Source organism: Sus scrofa, chromosome X (assembly GCF_054392235.1).
Source record: "Sus scrofa isolate SSC_HxYL_T2T_F1_AM1 chromosome X, Sscrofa_HxYL_maternal_Yorkshire_Landrace_v2.0, whole genome shotgun sequence".
Lineage (NCBI taxonomy): Eukaryota > Metazoa > Chordata > Mammalia > Artiodactyla > Suidae > Sus > Sus scrofa.
The window spans coordinates 134,818,653-134,846,581 of NC_139401.1; the positions used below are offsets into that span (position 1 = coordinate 134,818,653).

At 64.2% G+C, this 27,929-nt stretch overlaps 1 protein-coding gene across 19 annotated transcripts in view; it reads right to left on the minus strand.

The window, feature by feature from the left end:
• Positions 1-1,181: 1,181 nt before the first annotated feature.
• Positions 1,182-27,929, minus strand: part of L1CAM (L1 cell adhesion molecule) — a 40,726-nt gene continuing 13,978 nt past the window's right edge. Inside the window, exons 1-28 of one of the 19 annotated variants that reach the window (XM_085007516.1) lie at positions 24,594-24,686; positions 14,971-15,162; positions 12,270-12,284; positions 11,717-11,822; positions 11,348-11,550; positions 10,294-10,416; positions 10,015-10,185; positions 9,677-9,788; positions 9,359-9,543; positions 9,138-9,269; positions 8,863-9,006; positions 8,117-8,228; positions 7,833-7,999; positions 7,566-7,722; positions 7,236-7,360; positions 6,998-7,108; positions 6,508-6,705; positions 6,229-6,299; positions 5,830-6,052; positions 5,022-5,137; positions 4,615-4,816; positions 4,404-4,526; positions 4,150-4,323; positions 3,940-4,059; positions 3,637-3,792; positions 3,127-3,261; positions 2,679-2,751; positions 1,182-2,413 (exon numbers count right to left, since the gene is read on the minus strand). In XM_085007516.1, coding sequence (XP_084863642.1) covers positions 2,182-2,413; positions 2,679-2,751; positions 3,127-3,261; positions 3,637-3,792; positions 3,940-4,059; positions 4,150-4,323; positions 4,404-4,526; positions 4,615-4,816; positions 5,022-5,137; positions 5,830-6,052; positions 6,229-6,299; positions 6,508-6,705; positions 6,998-7,108; positions 7,236-7,360; positions 7,566-7,722; positions 7,833-7,999; positions 8,117-8,228; positions 8,863-9,006; positions 9,138-9,269; positions 9,359-9,543; positions 9,677-9,788; positions 10,015-10,185; positions 10,294-10,416; positions 11,348-11,550; positions 11,717-11,822; positions 12,270-12,284; positions 14,971-15,046 — 3,762 coding nt within the window. In that variant the 5' untranslated portion in view covers positions 15,047-15,162; positions 24,594-24,686 and the 3' untranslated portion in view covers positions 1,182-2,181. Of the gene's footprint in view, positions 2,414-2,658; positions 2,752-3,126; positions 3,262-3,636; positions 3,793-3,939; positions 4,060-4,149; positions 4,324-4,403; positions 4,527-4,614; positions 4,817-5,021; positions 5,138-5,829; positions 6,053-6,228; positions 6,300-6,507; positions 6,706-6,997; positions 7,109-7,235; positions 7,361-7,565; positions 7,723-7,832; positions 8,000-8,116; positions 8,229-8,862; positions 9,007-9,137; positions 9,270-9,358; positions 9,544-9,676; positions 9,789-10,014; positions 10,186-10,293; positions 10,417-11,347; positions 11,551-11,716; positions 11,823-12,269; positions 12,285-14,966; positions 15,163-22,672; positions 22,773-23,027; positions 23,124-23,557; positions 23,860-24,452; positions 25,026-27,929 lie in introns of those variants that run through there. The other 18 variants (XM_085007515.1, XM_085007532.1, XM_085007514.1 and 15 more) reach the window with 18 other exon arrangements.

Genomic DNA, 27,929 nt, shown 5'->3' on the forward strand with positions numbered 1-27,929 from the left:
AAGCAGATGCTGCGACAGGTGGAGAGGAACTGGGGATGATAAGAATAGATGAGTTTGTTTTTGTTTTTGTTTTTGTCTTTTTAGGGCCACACCGGCGGCATATGGAGGTTCCCAGGCTGGGGGTGGAATAGGAGCTACAGCTGCCGGCCTACACCACAGCCGCAGCAACGTGGGACCCGAGCCGTGTCTGCGACCTACACCACAGCACATGGCAAAGCTGGATCCTTAACCCAGTGAGCAAGGCCAGGGATTGAACCTACATCCTCATGGATCCTAGTCGGATTTGGTAACCACTGAGCCACAACGGGAACTCCGCTAAACAAGTCTTATGGAGGGTGCAGTCAATAGGAGCAGAGAAGTGAGCAGGAGCTGGAGGGGTTAAGAACCTGACATTGTCACTGCAGCGGCCCAGGTTTCTGCTGTGGTGCAGGTTCCATCCCCGCCCCTGGAAATTCTGGTGGCCAAAACCAAAAAAAGAGCTGCAGGGTCCTGTGGTGTTAGTCGTGAGTGTTTTTAGTGATGGAAACTGTTGCAGCAGGTTTGCCCACAGAACAGATCAAAAGGGCCAGAAAATCTAGAGCTACAGAAAAGACCAGGAAGGAGTTCCCGTGTGGCTCAGCAGGTTGAGGACCCAGCACTACTAGTGCTGTGGCTCAGATTGCTGCTGTGGTGGGGGTTTGACCCCTGGCCTGGGAACTGCAACATGCCGTGTGAGCGCAACCAAAAAACCAAAGCGAAACAACAAGAAAAGAGATGGTGAGAGAAAAGGCAAAGAAGACACAGCCGGAGAACCAGTGCTGATGAGTTTCGGGTTGGGGTGGGGGGACCTGATGCCTGGGCGGAGGGGCTGACCCTCCAACTGCAGGGCCCAAAGGGTGGAGGTCGAGTCCGGGCTGCCCGGGGGGTGGGGGTGGGGGCAGATTTGACAGTGGGAACGTGAGCAAAGAAATTCTCTTCGGGGGCTTTCTGGTGGCTTGAGTAAAGGTGAAACAGAGGCCTTGGCTGAGTACAGAGATCCGGGGGCGGGGAGAGGTGTATGAACCTGGCCTTGGGAAGCCAGGGGCGAGCTGCCCCGCAGGAATTCCCAGGGGAGGCGGGCTAGCCCTATGGGGCCACTTGACGTCGAGAAGGGCCCAGAGCGCTCTTGGAGGCCAGCAAACAGCAAATGACAAGGATTCCTCTTTGTTTCCAGGTTTTTATTTGCCTTTTATAATTCTGATATTTATGTACATATATATATATACTTTTGTTTTCTGTAAAGGGCTCACCCACAGACCGAGCAAAGGCAGAGCTGGGACAACCAATCTTTCCTTTTTTTGAAGTTTTTTTGTCTGTTTTTATTTTTCCTGGGAAGGGATCATCAAAGCTAATTGCTATAAAACCTAGAAACCACCTAGAGAGACTCAGACATCTGGCTACACGCTAGTGGCATATGGGGAAGGGCGGGGTACAAACTTTCAAAGTCACGGTGTATTTACATTCCCAAGGTGGGGCTGGGGGAGGCTGAGGAAGGGAACTGTTCAGACTGGGGTCCGATGGGGCTGCTAAGGGGTCTTGGGGTGCAGTGGAGGCGGGGAGAGGCCAGGGCCGGGGGGAGGCGCGCCTGCCCCGCACCTGGGCAGTGACGGAGGCTACTTGGATGTTGTCTGGTGGGTACCAAAGGCAGCGTGTGTATGGAACTCCTGAAAGCCAGCCGCAGGGCAGGGGCCGCGGGGGAGGGGCGCCGGCCGAGTGCGACACAGGCAGGTGGGGACTCTGGACTCTCCAGCCTGCCCAGCTCCCATCCCAGTCGGAGCAGAGATGCCCAAGAAGAGGGAGCAGATGGTGGGGACACTGAGTTCCGTCCCCTGTCCCAGCCAGGCTGGCCAAGGGATGGCTGGGGGTGGAGGTGGCAGCCCTGGTCCTGAGGAGACCCCTCCCGGGCCATCCCCGCCTCCTCTCCCCCAGTCGCAGCCTCTCTGTGCCCAAAGGCTGGCGAGGCAGCACCCGAAGGCTCCCGATGTGACGGCGACTGGCCCGGAGCTGGAGCCGAGCAGAATGTGCCCAAGAAGCGGTGCGGCCGGGTTTTGGCAATCAAGTGGGGACCGGGCGCAAGCCGCGGACAGGGGGGTCCTGGCCTCTGACTCCCCGCGGCCCGGCCCTGGGCTGTGCTCTGCCTGGCCTTGCCTGGCGGGGACCCTGCTACTCCAAGGTCCCTGCGGGGTTGATGGGGGAGGCGGCCCCCGAGCTGTCGTTGCCCCCCGCCGCCTCCTTCTCCTTCTTGCCGCTGTACTGGCCGATGAAGGAGCCGTCCTCGTTGAACTGCACGTCCACGCTGCCTCCGTAGTCGGCCAGGCTGTCGTCACTGCCCAGGGGCTTGAGGTCGCCATTGAGGGACGGCTGGCTGCTGCCAAAGGCCTTCTCCTCGTTGTCACTGTAGGGGCAGAGAGCGGGAGGGGGGTGGGTGCTGGCCTGAGGGAGGAGGCTGGGCCACCGGCCAGGGCCACGCCCGGGCACCGGCTGTATCCCCGGAGCGTCTCTGTGCCCGGAGTCCGACAGAATGCCCCCAGCCCCGTCTTACCTCTCCAGGGACCTGAGGTCGCCCCGCAGCACAAAGACAGAGAGAGAGAGAGACGGGGTCAAGCAGGGACGAGAGAACCCGGGCGGCCCAGCGGGCACCTGCTCCCGCCCCAGCTCACCTGTACTCGCCGAAGGTCTCGTCCTTCATGGGCCGGGCCTCGGAGTCCACCTGGGTGTCCTCCTTATCCTTCACTGCAGACACAGAGAGGGCCAGCTGCCTCTCCCACCCCGGCCCAGCCCTGGACACTGGGCCCCCCGCCAGGCAGGGACACGAGTGAGGCTCTCCCTTTGTGCTGAGCACCGCCAGCCCCCTGGAAGCTTTCCAGGGGGTCCCCCCTGCCCCCACCGCGGGTCTGCGCACCTGCCGCCTCTAGGCCCCCTGCCTGCACCCAACACGCCATCGGGCCAGGAGCTCAGGGAGCGGGGAGGGCGTTTAGGAGACAAGCCCCGGAGCCGGGGTTACCTGAGTCCTTGCCCCCCTACCGCCCTCGGCCGAGCCCCGGAGCCGGGGTTACCTGAGTCCTTGCCCCCCTACCGCCCTCGGCCGAGCCCCGGAGCCGGGGTTACCTGAGTACTTGCCCCCCTTGCTGCGCTTGATAAAGCAGAGGATGAGTAAGACCAGAAGCAGGAGGATGATGGCGCTGACGAAGCTGATGAACCAGCCCTCAGGTTCAAAGCCGGCGGGAGGGAGGCCCACGCGGCCTGAGGGGGAGAGCGGGAAGGAGACCCAGGCCCCGGCTCGGGTGAGATGCGGGGGGGGGCCCCCGCCTCCCGAGCCCGTACCTCCGGCTCCCGGGCCTCACTCAGAGCCTCTGGCTTCGTCCACTCACGACCCCCATCCCCAGGGACCGGGAAGGGGTGGATAAGGGTGACACGCCAGGGCCGAGGCGTGCCTGCGGGGACACGCTGGGGGGGGGGGAGCAGCGCAGAGAGCGGGTCTGCTGTTGCCCCTCCTTTCTGGGCCCTAGCTTGGCAGCAGGTGGAACAGAAGGGCATTAACAGGGGTCATTTCAAGGAGAAAGTGAGCCAGGCCGGGGACAGCGGGCAGCCGACGGGGCGGTGCCGACGGGCTCTCACCGGTGCCGTTGGTCTTGACGGCCATCCGGTGCATGAGCACACTCTCCTTGAACAAGTGGATCTCGTAGTTGGTGTCAGGCTGCAGGTCCCACTGCGTGTAGGAGCTCTGGTTGTAGCTGATGTACTGTGGCAGGAGGGGCGGGCCCAGCTTCCCGTCTGCAGGCAGAGGGCCGGGGGGCTGAGCGCAAGGCCAGGCGGCTCCCGGGCTCCGCGCCACTGCCGCCGCCGCCGCCACCGCCGTCACAGCCCCTTTGGGCCCTGGGCCCCCTCCCCCCCAAGCCCAGGGGCCCCTTTTACGCTCACCCCCCAGGGCTTTGAACCAGATCTGGAACCTGAAGTTGCACTGGCCCTCCTTAGGGACCCAGGACACCACGCTGTAATTCTCGCCAGCCATGGCCGAGATGTTGCCAAAATCCGGGGTCCCTGGGGATCAAGAGGAGGGCGTGGGACCTCAGGGCAGCCCAAGGCCCGCCCTGCCAGGCCCGGCGGCCTCGGCTGCCCTCTCCAGCTCACCAGAAAAGGCCATGGTGCTTCCTTCCCGCACGATGGCCTCGCCGGGGCCCTCCTTGGTGGTGGCCTGCAGCTGGAAGCGGTAGCGCAGGTGGGGGCTGAGGTTGGTCAGGTTGTGCGTCCGCAGCTCAGGGTCCGGAAGGTCAAAGGACAGCTGCTCCTTGCCCTCATCGTCCACTGCCACGACAGGCCAGGAGTCGGCTTGGGCCGCTCGCCCTCCCCGGCCCCCGCCCCCTCCCCCTCGGGGGCACACTCACGAGGGTGGTAGGAGAGCACATAGCCGGTGAGCACGCCGTTGTGGCTGAGCGGGGGCTGCCAGTGCAGCAGCAGGCTGGTGTCCGACTGGCACTCCAGGTGCAACGCCTCGGGGTGTCCGGGCACTGCGGGACACAGGGACAAGGGGCAGGTCCTTGCTCTGCCCGCCCCTGGGTGGGGAGGAGGGGCAGGGGCACGGGGTGCAAAGCTCACCTCCCTCGGGGGTGCTGAAGCTCCTGCTGCTGGCGGGCCCCGGGCCCCGGCCGTTGAAGGCCTGCACCTCTAGATGGTAGGTGCTGTAGGGCCGCAGGCCTCCCAGGATGGCGCTGGTGGCGTTGGCAGGTACAACCACGTGGCCTTTATGGACGTGCCTCTTGCTGTGCTTCCTCTGACTGCCCTCCCACCAGTATGTCACCTGCAGGTGGACCCGAGGCCCCATGGGGGCAGGAGGCGTCTGGCCGTGACCCTGCGGCATGCGTTCCCCACGGCCTCCCAGGGGAGCCTTTCGTCCAACTCGAGGGTTTGCGGGAGAGCAGCTGGCAGGGGGCAGGGCCCATCCCCCATCCTGTCACTCCTGGTAGCCCAGGGATGTCCCCAGCCCCCACGCCTTGCACGCTTACATTGTATCCGCGGAGGTGGCCCTTGACCTGGCCGGGGTCCAGGTGCCTCCACCGGACCAGCACGGTGCTTGAATTGAGGATCTGAATCTCTTCTAGCTCCGGGCTTGCCTGGGGGTCTGGAAACGGCCAGGGACATGGATGGGGGCTTGTGGCCTCCCGAGGCCAGCCCGGCATCCTGCCCGCCCACAGGGGAAAGGCGGGTTGGGATGGGAGGGCTGGGAGCTTGCACTATGGTCTCAGGAGAAGAGCTTGACGGGGTCATTGGGTTAACGTCTGGTAATGTTCTAGATTCAAGGAAAGCAAAGAAGCAGGATAACCAGACCCCATGTGGAATCCTGGATTGGACCCTGGCCTGGGGGAAAGCCGGCACCAGCTGATACCACGGGAATAGAGATGCCGACTTGCTGATGCTAAGTTTCTCTCCGGATTTGCATGGCGACACTTCAGTCATGTAAGAATATCCTTGAGTTCCCGTCGTGGCTCAGTGGTAAGACTCCGACTAGGATCCATCCCTGGCCTGGCTCAGTGGGTTAAGGATGCGGCGTTGCCATGAGCTGTGGTGTAGGTTGAAGACACAGCTGGGATCCGGCATTGCTGTAGCTGTGGCATAGGCTGGTGGCTACAGCTCCAATCTGACCCCTAGCCTGGGGACTTCCATATGTTGTGGGTACGGCCCTAAAAAGCCAAAAGCCAAAAAAAAAAAAAAAAAAAGAATATCCTGTCTTAGGAAACGCCCTCTATTAGGAGAGGGGACCCGGGTCCGGGGCAGTTCCCTGCAAGGTGGGCGCGGGACCAGCCCAATACTCACAGTCCTCCCCAGAGTAGCCGATGGTGATCTGGGGCTCCGGGCCCTTGCCCTGGCTGTTGACGGCCTGGACCTTGATCTCGTAGGGCACAAAGGTGGACGTGTTGGACACCACCAACAAGGGGTCGCTCACGATCTGTTCCTGCCAGGCCCCCTGCGTCCCCTGAGGGCGCCACTGCACCCGATATTGAACCTGGGGCGCATTCCAGTCCATCCACCTGAGCGGCTGTTGGAGGGTGAGCAGAAGAGGAGCTAGTTGGTCAAGAGCCACTGCGCCGGCCTGCGAGTCGCCCCGGCCCAGGCTCAGGTGCCGTCACGCTCGGCCCTTGGCACCGCCAGGGATAGCCGCAAACCCCTGTGTCTCGTTCGGATGCCCGGGGTGAGCTGAGCCCGGGGCCTCACCTTCCACGTGACGACCATGTTGTTGGTCTCATTTCCTTCCCCCTTCACGTCCACAGGGTTCTTCTCCGGGGCTGGAAAGGAACGTGTTAAGACATCATCACTGTGGCCTCCTGCCAAGGCCGTGAAGGCTGACGGCCGGGGAAGGAATGGCCTCGGAAGCCAGCAGCCGCAAGGGAAGCCTGGAAGCAGAGGAGCTTCGGCGTGGTCGCTTCTGCAGACTCTCCTTGTGGCGCTGGGGGCGGGGGGCTGGCGTCTGAGGCCCCCTCCCACGGGGCTCACCTGCCTCCGGCGTGACCACCGTCTCAGAGGCCGGGCTGGGCTCCCCAGGGCCGTATTTGTTGATGGCGGTAACTCTGAAGGTGTAGTGGACATAAGGCGACAGCTTGAGGGTGGCGGAGGTCTGGTTCCCGGGCACCTTGCCCAGACTGTACCACTTCTCGGGCGCCATCTCCTTGTCCTCAAATTCAATGTCATACTCTGCCAAGAAGTGAACGGGCGATGGAGGAAGTGGTGCATGGCAACTGGGGGAGGGGTGGGGGGGTACAAAGTCTGGCTGTCCCTGCGGGGGAGAGGGACGGAGCGAGCGCCCGAGGCCCCTGGCACTTGCAGGCCCCGTGAGGAACCACGAGCCCCCAGACACAGGGGCCGAGGCTCCGTGAGGGGGGCAGCCCTGAAGCTGCAGCTCCGGGGTAAGGCAGGTCCCACAGGGACGGAGGGCTAGCGGGGTGGCGGGGAGGGAGCTGGGGGTGCCGTGCACGCCGCTTCTTACTCTCGATGGGGGCGTTGTGGTCGTCAGCCGGGCTCCAGGACAGGCGCACCTGGCTCTGTCGAAGCAGGTGCTGATCGGACACCTCCAGCTGAGGCACAGGTCCGGGGCTCCCTGAGGGCCACAGAGGGGGGATCTCTGGCCCACTCGTCAGCCGGCCGCCCCCCCCCGCCCTGCTCCAAAGCGCCCTGCAGTGTCCGTCCGGACTCCCGTGCCCCCCGGCCAGCACCCCAGGACTCACCCACCACCAGGAGCTCTGCCCTGCTCTCCACCATGTCCAGCTTGGTGCTGGCCACACAGCTGTAGTTGCCCTGGTCGCTGTAGTCCAGGCTGTGGATGACCAGGCGCCCCTCCTCTATGAAGTACCTGGTGGGAGGGTGGGTGGGAAATGCTTGTCCTGCTGCTCCCACGGGACCCGCTGCTTTCTGCCGCCTGCGTTCTGCTCCCCTCCCTTCCCTGCCCCGCCGGAACCTTCCCCTTCCCAGCGGGGCGCGAGGCCGGGAGGTCTGGACCTTGCACTCTTCCCGCCCCGCCCCCTTTCATCGAACCCAGGTTGGGGCTGGGCCCGCACTTGTCACTGTCGCCAAGCTCCCGGAGGTCTTGGCCGTCCCCGCGCCAGGTGATGCTGTGCTGCAGGGAGGAGTCAAAGTAGGCCTGGCACGTGAACGCCACCCGCGAGCCTTTCTTCTCGATCGCACTGCGGGGCCCCTGCAAGATCTGAGTGGCATCTGAGGGCAATGACAGGAAGGGAAGGTCACTCTGGGCTCCTCCAGAGACCCGGACCCTCCAACCTGGAGGTGCCGCTGCGCACGTCAGCAGGGCTGGGGTGTCATCGGACCTTTGACCTGCAGATTAGCCACAATGGTCATGTTGTTTTGGTCATTGGCGGCCTGGCAGAAGTAGTGCCCCGTGTCGTTGGCCTGGAGGTCTCGGATGCCCAGGGTCCCGTTGGTGTAGGGGAAGAAGCGCTCGTCCTGCAGCACCGTCTTGCCCTCCTTGTCCAGCCTGGCGCCAGCAGGGTGGACCTCGCTCAGATCGCGCTGGCCGGGCTCCCCAGCCCTCCCTGCTTCCCTGGGCCGGAAGAGGGCCTCGGGGTGCCCCGGGCCGGGGTGGGCCACTCACCACTGGACGCTGGGCACAGGGGCGCCGAAGGCCTTGCACAGCAGGTAGGCGGTGCTGCCCTGGACAGCCATGTACGTCTCGTTGTCTGGGGTGAGGATCTTGGCCGGCAGCTCTGCGGGACGAGCAGCCACGGGGCAGGGCTCAGGGCCATGCAGGTGCCCGGGCGCGCTCATGAGCAAGGCAGCTTCTCGAAGGAGGGCTCGCAGGCTCTGGAAGCTGCCGGTGACTCCAGCGGGCATTCTCAGGCCCCCGAGAGCCCTGCCCGTCTTCCTCCCTGTGCCCCACACTGGCGCTGCCAGGCTGAGTTTCTCTCGGCCTTCGGACGCACCGACCCCTCTGCCGCAGATGTGCCTCCCATTGCAGTCGCTCAGGTTTTACCAATTATTTGCGGCCCTACCGACAGCCTGCCTCTTCCCGGAAGCCTTCCCGGCCTAGCCCCGTCTTCCCCAAGGCTCCCGCAGAAAAGCCACAGGGCCGGCCTCGGCCCATCGCAGCCAGGGCGAGCCTCAGCTCAGTGGCATGAGCGGGGCCAGACCTCTCCCGAGGCTGCTTCTTCCTCTGGAGATACCGACAAGACCCAGCCCTTCTTCCCTGCTCCCCGCTCCCTGTCCCACTGTGGGGAGGGCGGGCGAGACATGGGGTGAAGGCTCCGGGGAGGAGGGCAGTCGCGGGGGGGCGGCAGGCTCAGCTGGGGGGCTCCGAGGCAGAGAGGGGAGGGCGGGTGGGCCCAGCTGGCCGGCACTCACCGACAACATAGATGTAGGCATTGGCCAGCAGGAGCCCGTGCCGGTTGCGGGCCTCGCACTGGGTCACCATCGTGTCACTGGGCTGCACGTTGCTCAGGATCAGGGCTCCATGGTGGATCCGGTACTTCTGGTCCTTGGCCAGCTCTAGGGGGCAGCAGGCGTGCCCGCGGGCCCAGGGCAGAGCGGTGAGCCCCACCGGGGCCCCTCCTCTTCTTCCCCGCCGTCCCCAAGGCTCCCCACTTTCGCTCCCCGTCCCTGCCGGAGGCCCCGCTCACCCTCCACGGGGATGCCGTTGATTCTCCAGGTGACCTCCGGTTGGGGCCTGCCCTGCACTTGGCAGTCCAGGCGGGCCGTCTCTCCCGGCCCGTACAGATGGCTCTGGGGCTTGTGCAGCCAGTACGGGGCCGCTGCGGGGAAGGGAAGAGCCGCCCTGAGTTCCGGGCCCAGACCCTCTCCACCCCCGGGCGGGGGCTCCGGCCCGGCAGAGGCACCATACCCTCCACGGTGACGTAGTAGACGTGCCGGTCGCTGCCCAGCGGGTTCTCAGCCAGGCAGTGGTACTCGCCGTCGTCCTCCTCGACCACATTCAGCAGCTGCAGGGTCTTGTTGTGGTTCTGGTAGGTGACTCGGTCGGCGGGCATGGGGCCGCTCAGGCGCAGCCACTTGATGGTGGGTGTGGGGCTGCCCGGGGCCCAGTGCAAGGAGGCCGAGGAGGCAGAGAGCAGAGGGGAGAGAGCAGCGGCCGCTCAGCCCCGCCCCACGGCAGAGACTCCGCCCCCACCCCGCCCCCCACCCCCCAGGGGCCCAGACTCACAAGCCCTCGGCTATGCACTCCAGGACCAGCGGCTGCCCCTGCAAGGCCACCAGGTGGCTGCTGGAGTTGGTGGGGAAGAGCAGGCGCGGCCTCCTGTCCATCATGCTGTTGGCTGCACGGAGACAGAGAGCGGGCGGCATGGCTCACACTTCCCTCCCTCCACCCACGAAGTTCCCAGGCTGGGCGACCCTGGACACCCCGGCGAGCCCCCAGGGCCTCAGTTTCGTCGTCTGCTCAAGGGACAGCGCCATCTCTGCTCCTTTGCTGTCTGCAAGGATGACCAAGGTGCCTCAGGCTGAGAGAGAAGGAGGGGGTGTATCCGAGCCCGTGGGACTCACTGGCCTTGACCCGGAGGTCAATGGGCTCCTTCTGAATGATGGTCCGGGTGCCAGGGAAGTGGGCATGGCAGATGTAGTCTGAGTGGTTGTCCGAGGTGAGCACATTGGCAAAGTAGAGGTTGCCATTCTGGCCCATCGTCACCCGCTCGTCCTGTTTGATGTGTAGGATCTCTGCGGGGGCGGCGGGGGGCGGGGGGAGGCAGAGGTCAGGACCCCCATCCCGGAGCACACTGCCCCTGGCCCGCCCACCCCGGCCAGCAGCCCCTCGGGGGCACCCACTGCTGTTCATCCAGTAGATGCGGAGCGGCTCTGCGCTGGGCGGAGGGTGGCAAGGCAGAACCACCGACTCCCCTTCCTCTACCTCGACAGGTTTCACTGTCTCCTTTGGCCACTTGGGGGTACCTAGAGGGGACAGAGAGGCTGGCACTGTAGGTCCCAACTCTCCTCCTGGTCAAGGCAGGGCGGCGCAGAGGAAAGGAGGAGGCATCGCCACGGGGGTGAGAGGACGGAGCCACGAGGAAGCGCGCATGAAGGAGGCGGGGAGCAAGTCCACTGGAGGCTCGAGGCCCAGACTGACACTCCCCCCAGAGGGGAGGACGGGCAGGAGCCAGATGGTTGTGAAGGGTTAACTCTCCCCAATCCTCAGCTCCCACCAGGAGGACAGGCTGAGGTGCAGCGTTGGGGGAGGGGAGCTGCGTGCGGAGGGATGCTGGAGTCACAGACCCGTCCATCATCCTGACACGGAAACCATGGCAACGGTTCCCAAGGTAACTGGAGGGGCAGAGAGGGGAGAGGAGCACAAGCTTGGGAGGCAGAAAGCGGGGGGAGGATGGAATGCAGAGGGAAAACCCCAGGGAAAGGGCGACACAGATAAAGACAGAGCCGGAGAACAGGAAGGAGGGAGCCGGAGAGGCCAGGTGAGAGGTGGAAAGCAGAGGGGCCAGGCGACAGCGATGGGGGAGGCGGAACGAGGTGACCCGAGGAGCAGGAAGTGGCAACTCGGGGACGGACACGGGCGGGAAGCCAAAGCCCAGGCGGTGGCTCAGGTGGGCTCCATCCTCCACCCTCAGTCGGGCACCAAGCCCGGGTCCGTGAGCATCCCCCAGGCGGCGGCCCCGAGGCCAAGGGGAAAAGCAGAGAAGAAGAGAGGGCAGGGGTGGTGGCGACAAGCAGGGCGAGGAAGGAGCAGGAGGCTGCGGGCAGGCGGGCGCCCAACAGCCCGCTGAGGGGGTGTGGCTCCCGGCCTGGACTCCCTCCCACACGAGCTCCCCAGACCTGTTTGGGACCCTCTCACGTGCCCCAGGCCCTCCCTGGTCCCCGTAGTGCCTCGTACCCTCAGCCATGAGCTGGATCTCGTGGGACATGGCGGTGCCCAGCTTGTTGCTGGCAAAGCAGCGATAGGTGCCCTGAAAACTCTGCGCAAAGTTGCTGTTGTTGCCCTCCATGGTGAAGGAGCCGGAGTGGGGCGCCTGGCTCACGGTCACACCCGGTTCCTCCTTGGGTTTGAAGTGGACGCCATCCCGAGTCCAGCGGAACCTGTAGGCAGAAAAAGGCTCGGAGGGACGGGGCCGAACCAGGCCGAGGCAAGGGTGTGACCCGCCGGGGGCCCCGGGGGGTGGGCTGGGACCGAGGAAGGCGAGGGAGACACGGGGACTGGCGCTAAGGCCATCGGGCAACAAGGGCCCGGAGGCCGGTCACTCACTGCACCGCAGGTTTGCCGCTGGCCTCGCACTTGAGGCTGATGTCGTCTGTGGGGAAGACGACCACGCGCCGTGGAGACTCTTCCGTGATGACAGGTGGCTCCATCACTGCGGATGGGACGGGGAGGGCGGCGGTGAGGACAGCTTCCCCCCACCCCCATTCCATCGAGAGGGCAGCAGGCTCCAAGGGGCTGCGGGAGGAGGAAGAGGCGCGGCCTGGCCCATGGAAGGAATGCAGGAGACAGACAGACTGGAGGGGGCCGCTGAGAAGGCTCCAGAGAAAGCAACGGGAAAGAGGGACAAAGAAAACAGCAACCACAGAGCCAAAGACCAAGAGCCAGAAACCAAGCAGGGCAACGCCTCACAGGGAGCAAGAACAGCCAGGCTGGGCCGGACGGGACAAAGCCGGCCCGGGGTTCGAGGAGGGAGGCTGCGGCCTCCAGCCGGAGACAGCCAGGGCGCCACCCAGGAGCCAGCGCAAAGGGGAGCTGAGCCCATGGGCACAGCGGCAGGGAGGGGCCTTTTGGGAAACGCTCCGCCCCTCGCCCAGCTTACCGTGGTGGCCTTCATCTGAGACATCCAGGCAGCAAGGGAGAGAGGGAGAGACATGCTGGTGGCCGCCCCAGCAGGGGGCCGATGGCGGAGGGAAAAGTAGGGAGTCAGGCAGACACTGCTGGGGGAGGGGAGGCCTGAGCGGAGGTGTGACCTGGGGACACAGGCCCGGCTAGGGCGGTGGCAGGTCAAACCCGGACAGGACACGGCCCGGATCACCAGGCTGGAGGTGGGGAGCCAGGCCTGGCTCCAGGGGGCAGGGACAGAAAGGTCGTGCCTTGAAGGTAACAAAGAGTGGGCTTTGGACAGACCTTGGCATCCTCCTGGCAGGGCCAGAAACGATCCCACCCCGCCCCAGCCAGGGTGCCTGGGAAGGCCCGGAGGCAGACAACCCGCAGCCAGGGCACCCGCCCCTCTCCAGCCCACTTCCCTCCTAATCCAATTAGCGCAGCTCGGCGTTTTCAATTACGCAGGCCCAGCCGTCAGAGCCCCGCTGCCCCCTCCCCTCCCCTCCGCACCCTCCCAAAGGCCCTGCTGTATCCAGGTTCCATTTTCTCCCCTTCCTTCCTCTCGGCATGGAGCCCGAGGCCAGAGCTACTGTCCCCAAGGCCGCGGGACTCGGCCTAGCACCGGCCAGGGTGGCTGTGAGGCGGGGGAGAGAGGACAGGGAAGGCGGGGGCGGTGCAGGAGCCGTGGGCTGCCTCTAAAGGCTTTGTCTCTGCAGAAGACCCCGGTGTAAGGGCCCCCAGGAGATAAGAGTCCCCAGGGCGGGCTGGGGAGGGGCCCGTGCCGGCAGCCGGAGAGCAAGAGACAGCGACAGGGATGACAGGACCGGGAATCAGGAAGAGGACAAAGGGCCTGGAGGGGCCAGGGAGGCAGAGAGCTGGAGGAAAGCTGCCAACAGGAGGCCCCAGGCCGCCCACCACATTGTATCGGGGTCAGTAACAAGTGCCAGCCGGCGCCCAGGGCAGCCCTCGACTTGCTGTGGCCTCCGACCTACTTCTCCTTCCTCTACCCTGCCTTCCTGCAAGGGCCCCTGCCGCTCCGCACGCGGCCGCACCCGGCCCAGTGGCATCGCCTGGGGCGCAGCAGGGCCAGCTCAGGCCCAGGGTGAGGCCCGCAAAGCAACTGAGAGGAGATGGAGGGGGAGGAGGAGCCCAGGTGCGTGAGTCCGGACACGTGTTCGGAAGCGTCGGGCGGTGCCGCAGGGACTGTGAGGTCGGCCAGGGTGCCGGTGGATGGGCGTGTGTGCTTTACATTCAGGGTACAGTTTTGCATTGTACACTCACCCATGCTTGCGTGGATGACTGTGTTCCTTTGCATCTAAACCTCTCATTTGTGTGTGTGCGTGCGTGTGTGTGTGTGGGGGGGTGTGATGTGTGCGCATGCGCGTCCCTCCTGTGTGTCATCTGGGAGTCTCTGGGCCTGCTTGGATACAGGTGGCTGGTCCGAGTCTACCCACGTGCTGCTCTGTGTGCCTTTGCAGCAGGGGGGTCTGCACAGGGGTGACCGCATGGAGCCCCCTGTGCGCATCCGCAGAGACACCCCGATCTTTCTGCCCGTCAGCCCCTCTCCACCTCCTCCATACCCTCGCTGCCTCCCCAATGCCAGGGGCCTTCCAAGCTCGCCTCCCTCAACCCCTGTCCCATGCCTAGCATGAGCAGTCTCCCTCCCCAGCCCCGGCTCAGTGACACTGGTCTCCAGGCAAGGAGACAAAGGCGGAAAGTGGGGGAGGGATTGGCACTATCAAGGCGCAGACTCAAGATATACAAACGCTACCCCGTGAAAGGCTCCGCAGCCAAGGCCAACAGGCACCGTGTGTTTACACACTCAGAAGAAACACCATCATAGTAATACGCATTCCACACACAAACAGGTCCTCACATGCAACCAATCGCGTTCAAGTGTTTACAGTCAGCTACCTACGGACCTTCACACATGCAACCAATAAGGAACAGTTACAGTGACTCACAAACTTAGCCATACAGGAAATCAAAATCACACTCGGGAATAACGACACTGAGTCAATCACGCCACCTACATCCACACCCACAAACACATCATCTGTCCAACTCACGAGCATACACAAAAGCTCCGTGTTCAGTCACGGCCCTCTAGCCGCATTCCCCAACACCCATGCGCCTGCCCCGGACCTCCGACAATCGTAAAGCTCCAACAGCCCCTCCCCCTCCCCCAACCAAGTTGCAAGGATGCAGAAGGCTTCTGGGCCTTTGCAAGGGGTCTTTTCCTGCTTCAGTTCACAGCTACCAAGGACCCCCGAGAGGATCACCCAGGTCAGAAGCTGGAGCAAGGCTTGAGTGCAATCCTTCAGGCCGGCTCACTGAGGACTAGGGATGGCTCCATCCCGCGGCCCGCCACACCCTGAAGGAGGGGTGAGGCGTCCCCAAGGGGAGCCCAGAGGTCCGAGGAGGCGGGGCCCGCGCCATCCCCGCTGTCCGTGGTGCTGAAACCCCAGCAGCCTTCCCGCGCCTCCGGCCCCTGTCCGCGGTGCTGACACAGGCGGCCGCTTCCACCTTGTCCTTCTTTCCAGAGGGACCGAACGTCCTGGATAGCTCTTGCCCACTCCATGCCCACAAAAGGAGGCGTGAGGGTCCGGAGCGCGGGTAAGACCAGAAGGCAGAAGATAAAGAGAAGCCCAGCGCCGCGGCGAAGGGAGGCGCCCAGGCTCCCTGGGATTACTCACATTCCTCGGGGATCTGGATGAGCAGGCAGGGGCTGCACAGGAGGAGAGGCCACAAGTACCGCAGCGCCACGGCCATCTTCCCGGCGGCGCCGACGGCTCGGCGCAGCAAAGCCGGCCGGGCTCGGCTCAAGCTCCGGCGGGAGGGAAGGGGGCTAGTGGACGGCTTGGGGAGGGAGCTGGGGGGTGGGGGCACTGGAGAGGGGAGGAGGGGAGGGAAAGGTAGGGGAGGAGAGAGAACGGACGGAGGTTAGCGACCAACATCTGGGGGAGCCTGGGCTCCTGGCCCCTCCCCCAGCCCCGCCCCTGGCGTCCGGCTCCTCCATCCCTCCCTCCCCCCACCTTAGAGAAGGAGACCTGGAAGACACTGCAGAGGCTGGGCCTCCAGGTTGCCGTTCCCTCCCTTCCTACTCTCTGTCTGTGCCTTCTCCACCAGCTGCCTCTCTGGCACCAACTTGTTGCCCCGATCCGTTCCCCTGGGCATGCCACAGCTGCTCTGTGTATGCTGTCTTCATGTGTGACTCAACATCCCAGCAAGCAGGTGCCTGTGGGCATGAGTGTGGATGTGGATCTGCATGCAGCCAAACAGGCACATCCGTCCATCTGTGGCTGTGTGTGTGCGTGCAGGGGCACGTTTCCATCTTTTCTGGGCGGGGGATGCACTCATGAGCGGGCGCGTGTACGGGTCTGCCAGCTGTGTGTGTACACAGAATGTGTGTGTGTTTTCTCGTGTGTCTATCTATGGAGGATACATCCTCATGCCTGCTACGTGTGTGCAGACACAAGCGCACATGCGCACATATGCAGAGAAGAGCTCTTGTCAGTCTCATCACTGTGGGTTTCAGAGCCAACTCATCCCTGGGTGCTGTTCAGGCTTTAAAAGCTGGCAGGGGCGGGCGGAGCTTGGGACATGGGGCAGGGAAAGAAGGAGAGGGGCCCAAGAAGGCTGCATTTCACAGAACAGGTAGAGGGAAAGGAAGAAAGCAGGGGGAAAGTGGCAGGGGGTAGGAAGGTGAGAGGCCCCTCTCTGCAGGCCCTCAGGCTCCCGGTGGGGGCAACAGAGGGGACTGTGGCCTCCCCTCTTCCAGATGCTCTCGGCCAGGGTCAGGGCAGGGGTCAGGGGAAGCTCTGGGACAGTGTCTGGCAGGCCCAGCTTCTCGATCTTTTACTGAGTGTTCAGGGCTCAACTGATAATGCGTCCACTCCAGGCCCAAGTGATGCCTGCCGCGTCCACATCCCACCAACACATGAGGGGGCTCCCCTGCCAACAAGTGAAGAGAAGACACTCCCAAGAAGACAGGTGCTTTTGACCCCAAACAGGCAAAAGTGTGCAGAAGAGATGAGTAGGGGAGGGGCGAGCAGGGCGGGAGCAGGTCTCGGGTGCCAGGGCTTCACCAGGTCCATCCTCCCTGCGCCCAGCCAGACCTTATCGGAGGGTAGACCAAACCTCACCCAGAACGCTGAAGGCCGGGGCTGGGGGAGGCCTGGAATGCCAAGCCAAGACATCCAGACTCCGGCAGGAGGCAACCAGGAGCCACAAACTGGCCTTGTGTAAAGTGATCTGGGAAGAGCAGTGACTTCGGCAGCTGCTGGGGGGGCGGGGGGCGGCAGGGCAAATGGAGGGTGGCGAAGAGCAGTCAGATTACAGCTCTCTGACTCCTCACCCAAAGCTGGAGGGGGAGGTGGAAAAGCCCAGAGCCGGTCACCGTGGATGGGCTGAAGGCCAAGAGAAAGACTCGGAGGGTGGGACGTGGCCAGAGCCAAGCTAGGGCCCCGAAAGGAGGAGCAACAGCAGACCCGCTCTGCCGCCTTCCTCCACAAAGTCCACGTGAGCGGGGTGGGCCCCACGCTGCCTTGGCCTCGGCTTCAAGGCCTGTAGGAAGCAGTAGGCCACTCAGATCAGAGGGCAGGCGATCCAACAGCAGCCTTGGCAGCTCCGAGTGCTCTGGTCTTAGGCGGGGGAAGGGAGGAAAACAAGCTCAAAGGCAGATCTTCCCGAACCCTCCCTTTGCGGGAATGCTGATGGCTGCCATGCCAGCACCTCCATTTGTCCTCCGACCTAGGTTCCCAGAATGGGGTTGGGGGGGTGTAACGCAGGTGTACATGCAGGGGAAATACGACAGCCTCAACCGCTCCGGTCCCAACTTCCACCGTCCCCCCGTATCACCACCCAGCTCGCCACCTTCCTAGGCACTCAGACGGGCGGGAGCCAGAAGGTGGCTGAGGCCCCCGACAGCTGGGAGGGGGCTCTGCCTCCTCCCCTCCCACTGCTGCTGGGTCTCTGATCTCTCCCCATTCCTCAGGCAATTACAGAGCAAGCAGCTCAGGTTGTCAGCTCAGCAGGCCCCCCGCCCCCCCATCAGCACCTCCAGGGGCAAGGGAGGCGGGGGAGTGCTTCACAAGCTGGTGTACAGATGGAGCCAAGGCCATGTCTGCGGGGGGCGGGGGGCAGGCTGGGGGGAGACTGGAGGGTGACAGACAGGGTGAGAAAGAGGCAGGAGGGAGCAGGAGAGACGGAGACGTGGGGAGGGAGGGCAGGGGATGGGAGACAAAGACGGATGCTGGACCACCACAGTAGCCAAGATGGAGAAATCCAGAAACAGAGACCCAGGCAGGGGGGAAGGAAGAGAAGAGGGAAAAGGAGTACAAAGGACATGAGGCAGCCGCAGAGGCACTAATGAGAAATGGCCGAGAGAGCAAGACAGTGAGTGGGGTGTGCGCGCGCCTATGCGCAAGACCAGAGGCGCCTCCTCCTTGTCCTTGGCCCTGGGGGGTGTGCCAAGCGGGTGGGTCTGGGAAGGAGGGAGGGTCTGGGGAGGAGGGGAGCTGAACCTGAGGCAGAGGAGGGGGCTTCTTGGGCTTGGAGGTCAGGTGGGTGAGACAAACAGAAGGCGGGGAAGCTGCGCGCCAGGACCACAGACAAACAAAGCCCACAAGCGGCAGGTCCCTGGCCACTTGTGGCACGGAGGCAAGGGGACGGTTCTAGACAAGACGAATGCAGCACCTAGGGACCCCACAGGAGAAGAGGGAGAAGCACGCAGGGACAGCAAATCCCTCCAAGACTGCGACTGGCATGGAGTGCGCAGTGGCCCGGCTGAGGGGGTGCCCAGGGAGTGTGTGAGTGCTGCGGGCGGGTGGGCGAGCAGGGCAAAGCAGACGGAGTACCCCCGCCCCAGGCCTCACACACTCAGGGGGGCAGGGAGGGGACGAGGGTGTGGCTGGCGCGTGAGCCTGCAGGAAAGGCCGAGAGGGACCCCGGAGGAGCCCCACCCTTGGCCACACCCTCAGTCCCTCGGCCAGTCCTCTCCTCTGGTCTCCGAACCCTGACGGAGGTGGGGGGCACTTGGGAGGGTGCGGAGCCAGGCTGAGACTTGGAGTGGCTGCTTTTCTCCCAGAACCCACACACCCCTGGGAACCTCCAAGGGTGCCCTGTGTATGCCCACCGCACACGTGCCTGCCAGCTCCCAGGTCCTGCCCAGTCCTCTGTGCCCCTCCCATCTGACAGAGATGCACCTGCCCAAGGAGAAGTCCCAGGCAAGCCCTCCTGCCCACTGTCTACTGACGAGGGCATTGCCCTGGGACCCAGCAGGTCCAAGTGCGAGGCGCGGGGGGGGGGCAGGGGATGGGGGCAGAGCTGGGGACTCAGCCCAGGTATGCGAAATGGTCCCAAACTTGTAGGCTTGGGGGTGGGGGCGGGGGCTGGGGGCACCTATGCCGGGGCTGTTTCCTCAGCAGGGCTGGAGGGGGCCTTCCAGCCTGTCGGTGTGTGTATGAGGATGTGGGTGTCACCCACACCCCAAGCACTGGGTTCCTTTAAGGCTCCTCCTCGCGCCCCCCCCCCCCCCCCCGGCTGAGGCTGGCGGGTTTCCATGGAGATGGAGCCAGCTCCCTCCTCTGGCCAAGTGGGGAAGCCGAGAGGAAAGCTTGCCGCAGCCTAATGGGTTATTTAGATAATACATAAAGGCGGCTGCTGGGAGGGAGCCCCACAGGTACCCGGGACCCCCGGAACTCTTGAAGGACAGCTGCCCAGTCCTCCGTGCCCCCTGCCTCGCCCGCCCCTAAGGGAGAACAAGCCCCGAGCCCCCTCCGGGCTGCAGTCTCCAAGGCAACAACAGCTCACCTGTAATGGACCATTCTCCTCGCAGGATAGGGAAGGGGCGGGACCGAGGTTAACCCTTTGTGGGCGAGTGCGGAGAAGCGTCTCCACTGGGAGAGGAAGGGGGATTTCCCCATCATCAGCCCCCTCCCCATCTTACTAAGTGAATTCGTGGACCGCACTCACCACGGGCCCTTCAGGGACTCTTCTAAACCGTGCCACATACACTACTCAACCCTGAAAATTACCCTGGGGAAGGAGCGCTAGCGTTCGCCCCATTGTATGGTGGAAGAAACTGAGGCACAGACTACTCTGGGGGTCAGCTCGCCCCTCCGGCTGGCATTCCCAGAGGGCCTGGGGCCCGGACAAGGGTGGGCTCCGAGTTGCCCTTCGCCCTGGGGAAGGGCCTATTTGCCAGGCAGATGGCAGGCAAATGCGGGCGACTCTTGGGAGGGAACTCTTGGGAGGAGGCCACGAGGAAGTAGGATGTGACCCACATCACGCCTCAGCCCGGAGCGGGAACCGTCCCATCCCTCGACCTTGGCCTTTATGCGACCCCCCCAGCCAAGGACACTGTGCGGGGGAAGGCAGGCAGCTCTCCTCCCTGGCCATCCAGAACCTCGGGTCTTCTGACTCCTTTCTCAAAACCACGAAAACCCTTGGGTGCCTCAGACAGCGCTGAGGGACAGCATGCACTCCCTTCACGTGAAGAAGGGACAAGTGGGGCCCGGAGAAACAGAGGCCAAGGCCCCCCCAGGCCCCAGAGCGCAGCCCTGTAGCCAGGTCTCCCATGCAGGGTTGGGGAAACTGCCCCCTCGCCCCCTCGAGGCGCCCCCTCTGGCCCTGGAAAGTGGGCTTGGAAGGAGACCAGAAACCCCCAACGGGAGAAAGAACCTGGCACCGAAGGGGCTTTGGGGCCTGGGCCTGCCCTCAGGACCCCAGAGCCGGCAGCAGAAGAGGCCGGCGGTGCGCAGAGGGTGCCAGGCAAAGGGGGAGCTGAGGGGGTGCTGGCCCACCCCAGAGCTACCTCTGCTCAGACCGGCCAGCCCCTGGGGACACCTGGCCCAAGTCAGGAGGGGCAGGGGGCGCCTGGAAACAGCTCAGACGCTGCCAGGCTCCTCCGGCCCCCTCGGGGCTCCCCATTCCAAAGGGTTAAAGGGCAGAAGGGGCACAGGAAGCCTGGGGACGGACAATGGAGCCTCTGTCGTCCCCTGGGCCTCAGCATTCCTAAGGCATGAACACAGGCGGCCAGGGGAGGGGCCAAAGGGCCCCCCCACCATGAGAAGCCCCCACATCAGGCAGGGGGCGCAGCGGCCTCCGCGGCCACCACCAGCCCCACCCCTTCCCAGCGCAGGAGCACACACTACACACACGGATGCACACATGCAACCAGATATCTAATGCCCACACATGCAAATAGCAACACGAAGCCACGCACACCCCACGCCCAAGGCCGCCCCTGCCCTACTCGGCTCTGAACGCTTCAGAGGAAGAGTGGCTCCTGGGGACTCAGCGCCTCCCTTCAAGCTCCCCCATCAGACCGACAGGAAGACAACAAGCTCAGAAGGCCTTCTTGGCCGAGGGCACAAGGCCCAGGACAGGCCACCCTCCAGGGCCACCCAATCCCAAGCTGTCACAGCCGCCCCTGCGGGGTGGGGGTCAGAGACTGGCAGGAGCTGCCGAATGGCAGGACGGGGCGGGTCCTCCCTCCCCACTTTCGTGACCCGCGGGCAACACGGAGGGTGTGGGCAGTAGCCTGAGGCCTTGGATGGGGGGGGGCAGTGGATAAAGAAAAGCTTCTGGAAAGACCAGCACTGCAGACCCTCCCCTTCAGAGGAACTCCCCCCCCCCCTCACCTCCTCCCTTTCTTGGACCACAGCCCCTAGGAAGCCACAAAGATCCTGTTGATACGACTGGGGAGAAAACAGGCTGGCCTGCCTCACTGCCCACCCCTCCGTCCTCTGGCTGGTGGTCCCCAGGCAGCCCCCTGTCCACCCTCCAGGTCAGACGAGGCCCCCGGGGGAGGTCTGGGCCCTAGGCAGAGAGCCCAGGGCTGAGGCTCAGAGCCTGGGGCCAAGCTGGGACGGGAGTCGTGCAGGGAAAAACAAAAAGGCACCTGGGGAAGGTGGGGCAGGAGAGGAGGGGAGTGGGGGTGCCCCCCCCCGCAGGGCAGGGAGGAGAGAGGTGCCAGCCTGGAGCAAGGGGAGGCCAGGGGGAGCAGGAGGGAGGAAGCCCCACCCAGCCAGGCGACCTCAACCCAGCCTTGCCCCTTATGGGGGGTAGGCAGGGCAAAGATGGCAGAGCACTCGGGACCTCAGAGGGGGGATTCAGGGCCCCTGCCTCCCCCATTATCTGAATCACAGAAGGCAGGCGGAGCAGGGCAGTGGACTGCGGTGCGGGCCAGGCCTCTCTCCCCCAGAGCAGGCCCTCCTAGGCCCAGGGCACACCCAGGAACCAGCCCCCTCCTCACCCCAGAGCTGTTTCAACCTTTTGCCAAGGAGTCAGGGAAAAGCTAACAGCACACCTTGGGCCAGGCCCCACACCCCACTGCCAGAAAGAGTGCCCCAGGTGACCTGGCCAGCAGCAGCCGTTCAGAGTGGCAGCAAGGACCGTTTGCCTCAAAAGGGACCTTGGAGATTAATGAGTCCGAACCCTCCCATGACGGCCAAGAGGGCTGACACTCAAAGTGGGGGAAGGCTGAGGGTCCCACAGCCCCGGTGCCACCAAACGGTGTGCACACCCCGGGCACCTCTGCCCACTGGAGTAGGCCTTGGGCAAGGCCTTCCTCAATCCCCGCTGCCCCTTTCCCTGCAGATAGTCACCAAAACCAACCCAATACCCCTCGAAGACAAAGCCGGTGCTGGTCCGGTTTGGTTTCCTGGGCAGCCCCGAGCCCGGCCTGAGCAGGCACCTGGCGGTGAGCGGCTGCCCACCCTGTAGGCCACTGAGCTCCTGCACTGGGCGGAGCTGTGAGTGCCGCCGCTGCCGCCGCCGCCGCAGCCTCTGCTGTGCGGGGGGCCAGGGGAGGAGCCTCTGGGCAGAGGGTGGTAGCAACCCAGGGAGACTGAGGCTGGGGTGTGCCGAGCGGGATTCTCTGGGTGGTCCCATCACCAAGGAGCCTTAATTTCTTTTGTTCTTTATATTTCGAGCTTCACCTCCGCGGGGATCACACACACAGAGACATAAAGAAGTGAGAAGTGGAGGAGAGAGGCGGGGATGCAGCAGAGAGAAGCGGCTAGAAGCTGGGGATCCCAGCCTCAGCGTGACAAGAACTTGCTGTGTGGCCAGAGTAGCCAAGAGCCCCTGAAAGCTAGGGTGGCCCATGGGTGTGCATGTGGGTGTTGCATGGGCACTATGCCAGGTGAGAGACGGGGCCAGGCTGAGCCCCATGGCCGGCAGCAAGGAGCTGATCAGAGGCGAGAGGCCACTCTCTGGCCCTGCCACCCCACAGGGGACAAGAAAGATGGGGCTCGGCAGCAGCTCACGGGAAGAAAGGCTGACTGGCTCGTACGCAGCCACCGTCAGGGCCACGTGAGTCAGCAGAGATAACAGGGGCGGTCCAGAAGCCCCAGCCCGCTGGATGGAGTGAACTGGAAGCAGGGCATCTACCTGGAGGGGGTGGCGGGCGTCCCATTTCTTGGGAGGGGGGGCAGATGGTGCTGGGCCTGTCTCCCTGAGACGGGCAGTGATGGGCAGGGTTCCCGATACCCTGTAGGGGGCAGCAGGTTGTACTAGGCTCTTTGCAGCCCCTGCCAACCAAGAACCCCCCCAAAATCTGCCCTAGGCAGGGAGGAACGGGAAACTCGGACTCCTCCCATAACCCAACAGCCAAGGAAGACTGGGCAGTAGGTGAAAGACCTGCAGGACCCCAGCCCCTGAGGCCCTCCCTCCCCCTACCTGATGGACCCACATCCTACCCCCATGTGCACAGATGCCCACTGGTGGGTTCCCAGGCCACCCTCACCCAGTGCACCCTTTCTTGGTCATCAGAGCCTGCAGGAACTGAGGCTCCAGACGCACCCTTCACCTCCAGGGCAGGAGACCCTGGTCTTGGCGCAGGCTGGAGGGAAGCCCCCAGGAGTCCAGGCTGGGGTTTTGCAAGAAGGAAGAGAACAAAGCCCCCCCTCCCACCTTGGGGCGGAGGGCCAGGCAGTGCCCAGCCCAACTGTCTCCCCTCCCCCCCACTGCAGGGGTGGCTTAACCCCGTCACCCCTCGACCACGCAGGCAGCTGGATTTTCAGCCAAACGGGGCGGCCCTCCACTGGGGAAGAGGGGCAGCCACGCCCAGGGCCACACCCCACGATGGCCGAGGATGGTCGGGGTGGGGGGGGCGGGGGGGTGTGAATTGGGTCCATCGCGCCCCCCCCCCCACGCACCCAGCCGGAGGGACGTGCCAACTTCAGCCCCCACCACCCCGTACAGACCCTGCCCGGCTCCCCCCCGGAGCAGCCCTCCCCGGGTCGGCATTTGGGGCGCCGCCCAGGTACCCTTCACCTGTCGGGCTTCAGCCCCCGGCCTCCCTTCCCGGCCCGGCTGCGGTCCTCGGGGCCTGGAGCTGGGGGCCCGGGCCTGGGTGGGGCTCTGGCCGCTCCGCCCGTGGTCCCGGGGTGGTCCGGGTGGAGCTCCCCGGCCTCGCCCCCGGGGCAGGGCTGGGACGGGAGGCTCGCGGCGCTGCAGCCGGGGGCCCGGGCGCGAGGGCAGGTCTGCCCGCCTTACCTGCGCTGCGGCCGCCGCTCGGGCTGCCCGCCCAGCCTCCGCACACGCCGGCCTCGGACCCGCCGCCCGGGCGCGTCTGCGATGCTGATGCAGCGGCGGCCGCGGCGGCGGGGCGGGGGCGGGGCGGGGCGGGCGGGCTTGCGCGCGGGGGAGGGGGGAAGGGGGAGGGGGAGGGAGCGCAGGGGAGGCGGGGGAGGGGGAGTGAGATCACCTCCCCGGCCGCCCGCCCCGCCCCGCCGCGCCCCGCCGCGCCCGGCCGCGCCGCCGAGCGGGGCTGCCGAGCCGGGTGCGGCCCGGGAACCCCGGTGACCTCCGGGAGCTCAGTGGGCGCCCCCCTCCCCGGCCCCGCAGTGCCCCGCACGAGAGCACCCGCGCCGCAGTGGGGGCCCGGGGCAGACGCGCGCGGCTGGGGTGCCCCCGGGGCGCGGTGCTGGGCGGCGGGGTGGAGTCGGGTGGGGAGACAGGACCCCCAGCCGCCAGCCGGCCCTCGAGGGCGCTGGCGAGCGACCGGCACCCACACGCAATGCGATCTTGGCCGCGCCCTGGTCCCTGGTCGTGGGATGTTTGGACGTGCCCCCCCCCCCGCCCCCGCGCGCGCCCAAGGCAGGATTCCGGAGTCTCTGGGCTCCCCCCCTCCGACCCTCCTCATCCTAGGCGGGAGGGGCGCGCGGACCTGGATCTCAGTTATCAGCCCGCTGGGGAGGGGCAGAGGGGCGCGGGCTCCTGCGCAGCCCAGAGCCGGGGGTGGGGGCTGCCGGGGTGCCGAGGACGTGTTGAGAGGGCGCCCCTCGAGCTGCCATCTCCCGTGCCCCACCTTGCCCCGACTCTCCGCCAGTTTTCCGGGCGTCTTATTTCTTTGTCTAGGGGATTGGCCCCCTTCCGACCTTTCCTGGTGGCCCCACATCCTCCAGCACCGGAAAGCCTGGGGAAGGATATCCTCCCCAGCGCACCCCCCCGCCTCCACCCCCAGGCTCGTGGCCTTGACCAACGAGGCCACGCGGAGGGCACAGCCATTCCGGAGTGAGCCGAGCCTGGCCGCAGGGCAAGGAAGGCCTAGGGCCCAGATGGCAGATTACAGCCCTGGTGGCCACGGGATTTTTATGGGCATGCCTGTTGCCCAGTGAAGCATATGGGCCCTCCACTCAGCCTCCGGAGACCCTCCGAGCTCTGCAGGGGGCCCGCGTGGGAGGGGACCTGGAGTCCCCGCCCATCCGCCCACCCCCATCCCCCCAGCTGCCCTTTCTGCGGGAAGGGGAGGTTTGGGGTGGCTCCACCTGCCCTGGGGAAGGTCTGGGTGTCTTTAGAAGGAGCAACGGCGGAGAGCAGGCTCCTCCCAAAGGCAGAGGGCTGTGGAGCTGGTGGGGGTGCTCCCAGGGCTGCCAGCCAAGGAGTGCTGGCCGGGCTCTTGTGCCATGGGTCCAGTCCATTCGGGAGCAGCGAGGAGGCTGCGGGTGGGTGGGCCAGGAGCTGGGTGTGGAGGAAGCTGGGCAAGGAGGGCCGGCCTGGGCACCCCAGAGGGAGTATTTTCCATGAGGCACTGAGCTGCGGTTGGCTTCCTGCGTGCTCTGATCTGACCTCTGATAGGCCTGGCTCTGCTCTCCAACCACCTCTGCGTCCACTCTCCAACCTCCCCCCAAGCTCCCGAGCTCTCCGGTCTCCGATTGTTACGCTGCAGTCGTTACTATTATTACACCGTTTGTCCATGCACATGTCGTGTTTCGGCGCATTTATTTTGCGCACCAACTAGGGAGCTCAGCCCTCAGCCCACGTCGCAGAGCTCAGCGAATGAGTCCAGGGAGCAGGGCTGGGAAGAGTCTGTCCCCCTAGCTCAGTGCGCTGGCACAGCGAGGAAGGTTCTGTGAGCCTCCTTTCCAAGCGAGGGGCCTGAGGTTCCCAGAAGCAGTCACGCAGCTGGGAGGCGCCCGGCCGGGCACTCCGTGTACCGTCACTCCCCTGCTCCTCAGCCCATGGCTCTAAGTAGGCCCCCAGTTCACAGATGAGGAAACGGAGGTTCAGACCGGTCAAGTGACGTACCCAAGATCACCCAGCAGCGAAACGGCAGAGCTGGGATTTGAACTTGCTTCTGTGTGACAGCCTTGTGCAGAAATGGAGGGACCTGCGGAGTGGCAGCAGGCGCAGGAGAGGACTTGCAGGTAGGTTGGGGGCACTGGACAGACAGACGGCTAAGTCTTGCCCAGCCACACTCCCTCCTTTCGATGGCAAGGCCCCCGTGACTTCCCCCTCTTGGGCACGGTCAGCTGGAGGAGTTTGGCCAGAGAGCCCCCCTGCCAAGATGAAGTGCCATTTGATGAGGGGCAGGAGTCACAGAAGCCAGCGGAGCAGGAAGAAGGTGCCCGTGTCTCTTGAAACAGCATGTGGTCGAGTTTTGGTGTAGCTTGATCAAGTCTACCTATCCTTGTCTTTTTTAAAAAATCAACTTAAGGAGTTCCCATCGTGGCTCAGCGGAAACAAATCTGACTAGTACCCATGAGGACGCAGGTTCAATCCCTGGCCTCAGTGGATTAAGGATCTGGCGTCGCTGTGAGCTGTGGTGTAGGCTGGCGGCTACAGCTCTGATTGGACCCCTAGCCTGGGAACCTCCCTATGCCACGGGTATGGCCCTAAAAAGCAAAAAAAAAAAAAAAAAAAATTAAATTTAAAAAATCAACTCAACCGAGGTACGACTTACATACAGCACAGTTCGCCCCGCTGGGTGTCCAGTTCAGTGAGTTTTGCGTGTAAGCACCACCAACGTCAAGAGTTAAAACATTTCCATCACGTCCCCGAATTCCCTCGCGCCCCTCCCTCCAGCCCCAGCCCCGCGCCCCGTGCCCTGCTCTGCTTTCTGTGTTCGCTTGAACGTATTACAAACGCAACCAACCGCTGCGGACTCTGACATCTGGCTTCTCTGGCTTAGTGCAGTTTCCAAGATTGGCGCACAGTGGGCTCCTTTTCCTCACTGAGCACTAGGCCACGGCGCGGATGTAGCACCGTTCGTGTGGCTGTGCAGCTGTTGAACGGCATCTGGGTTGTTTCCAGTTTGGGGGTTGTTTCCAGTTTGGGGGACCGAGGACCACAGCTGCTCGAGGCATGCGCACCCAGGATCCGCTTTCCTTTCTGTAAGGTGAGCAGCCAGGAGTGGAATCACTGGGTCCTACGGCCAATTTGTCCACCCGTCTTTGCTGCTGACTGATGCATGTTTGGTTTGATTCTTGTCTGCTTTTTGTTGTTGTTGTCTTTTTGCCTTTTTAAGGCCACTCCCGCGGCATACGGAGGGTCCCAGGCTAGGGGTCGAATCGGAGCTGTTGCTGCCGGCCTGCACCACAGCCACAGCAATGCGGGATCCGAGCCGCATCCGCGACCTGCACCACAGCTCATGGCAACGCCAGATCCTTAAGCCACTGAGCAAGGCCAGGGATCGAACCGACAACCTCACGGTTCCTGGTCAGATTCATTAACCACTGAGCCACGACGGGAACTCCTCTTGTCTGCTTATTAAGCCCTCTCTAATTGCTCTGCTTTCCAAACTTCTCTCCCTCCACCGGCACTTCCTATCAGTGAAACTCAGGGGCAGGAAGCAGAAATCACTCCAGGCATCTTACCCAGAAGGGATTTTGTGCGGGGGAATCGGAAATGAACACAGCCATCGAAGGGGCCAGAGGGTGTGTCCCCGTGGGGTTCGAAGGACACCACCACAGAACTGGCTCCAGAAAGGAGCTGCTACCTCTGCCCCCATTAGCAAAGGTGGGCCACCAGTGGGCCACCAGTTTACCTGTCGAGTTCAAGAAACACAAGAAGCAGAGGCCGGACGCAGGACGTTTGCTGCTGAAGCTCCATGCCCTCTCAGCCTTCACATCCAACAGCGAAACAACTCCACACAGCAGAAAGGCAGCCTCCCCTTCCTTCAGCTTCCAAAGCTCATGTGAGCGCAGCTAACCTGGGAAGTGCCCCTGCTAGGCAGTAAGGACTGAGGCACATTAAAAGGGGCTGGGAGTGGGAGTTCCCTGGCGGCTCAGCAGGTTAAGGATCTGGCAGTGTCATCACTGTGGCTCCGGTTGCTGCTGTGGTACAGGTTCAGTCCTGGAACTGGGAACTTCTGCATGCTGTGGGCGAGGCCAAAAATAAAAATTTAGGAGCTCCTGCTGTGGCG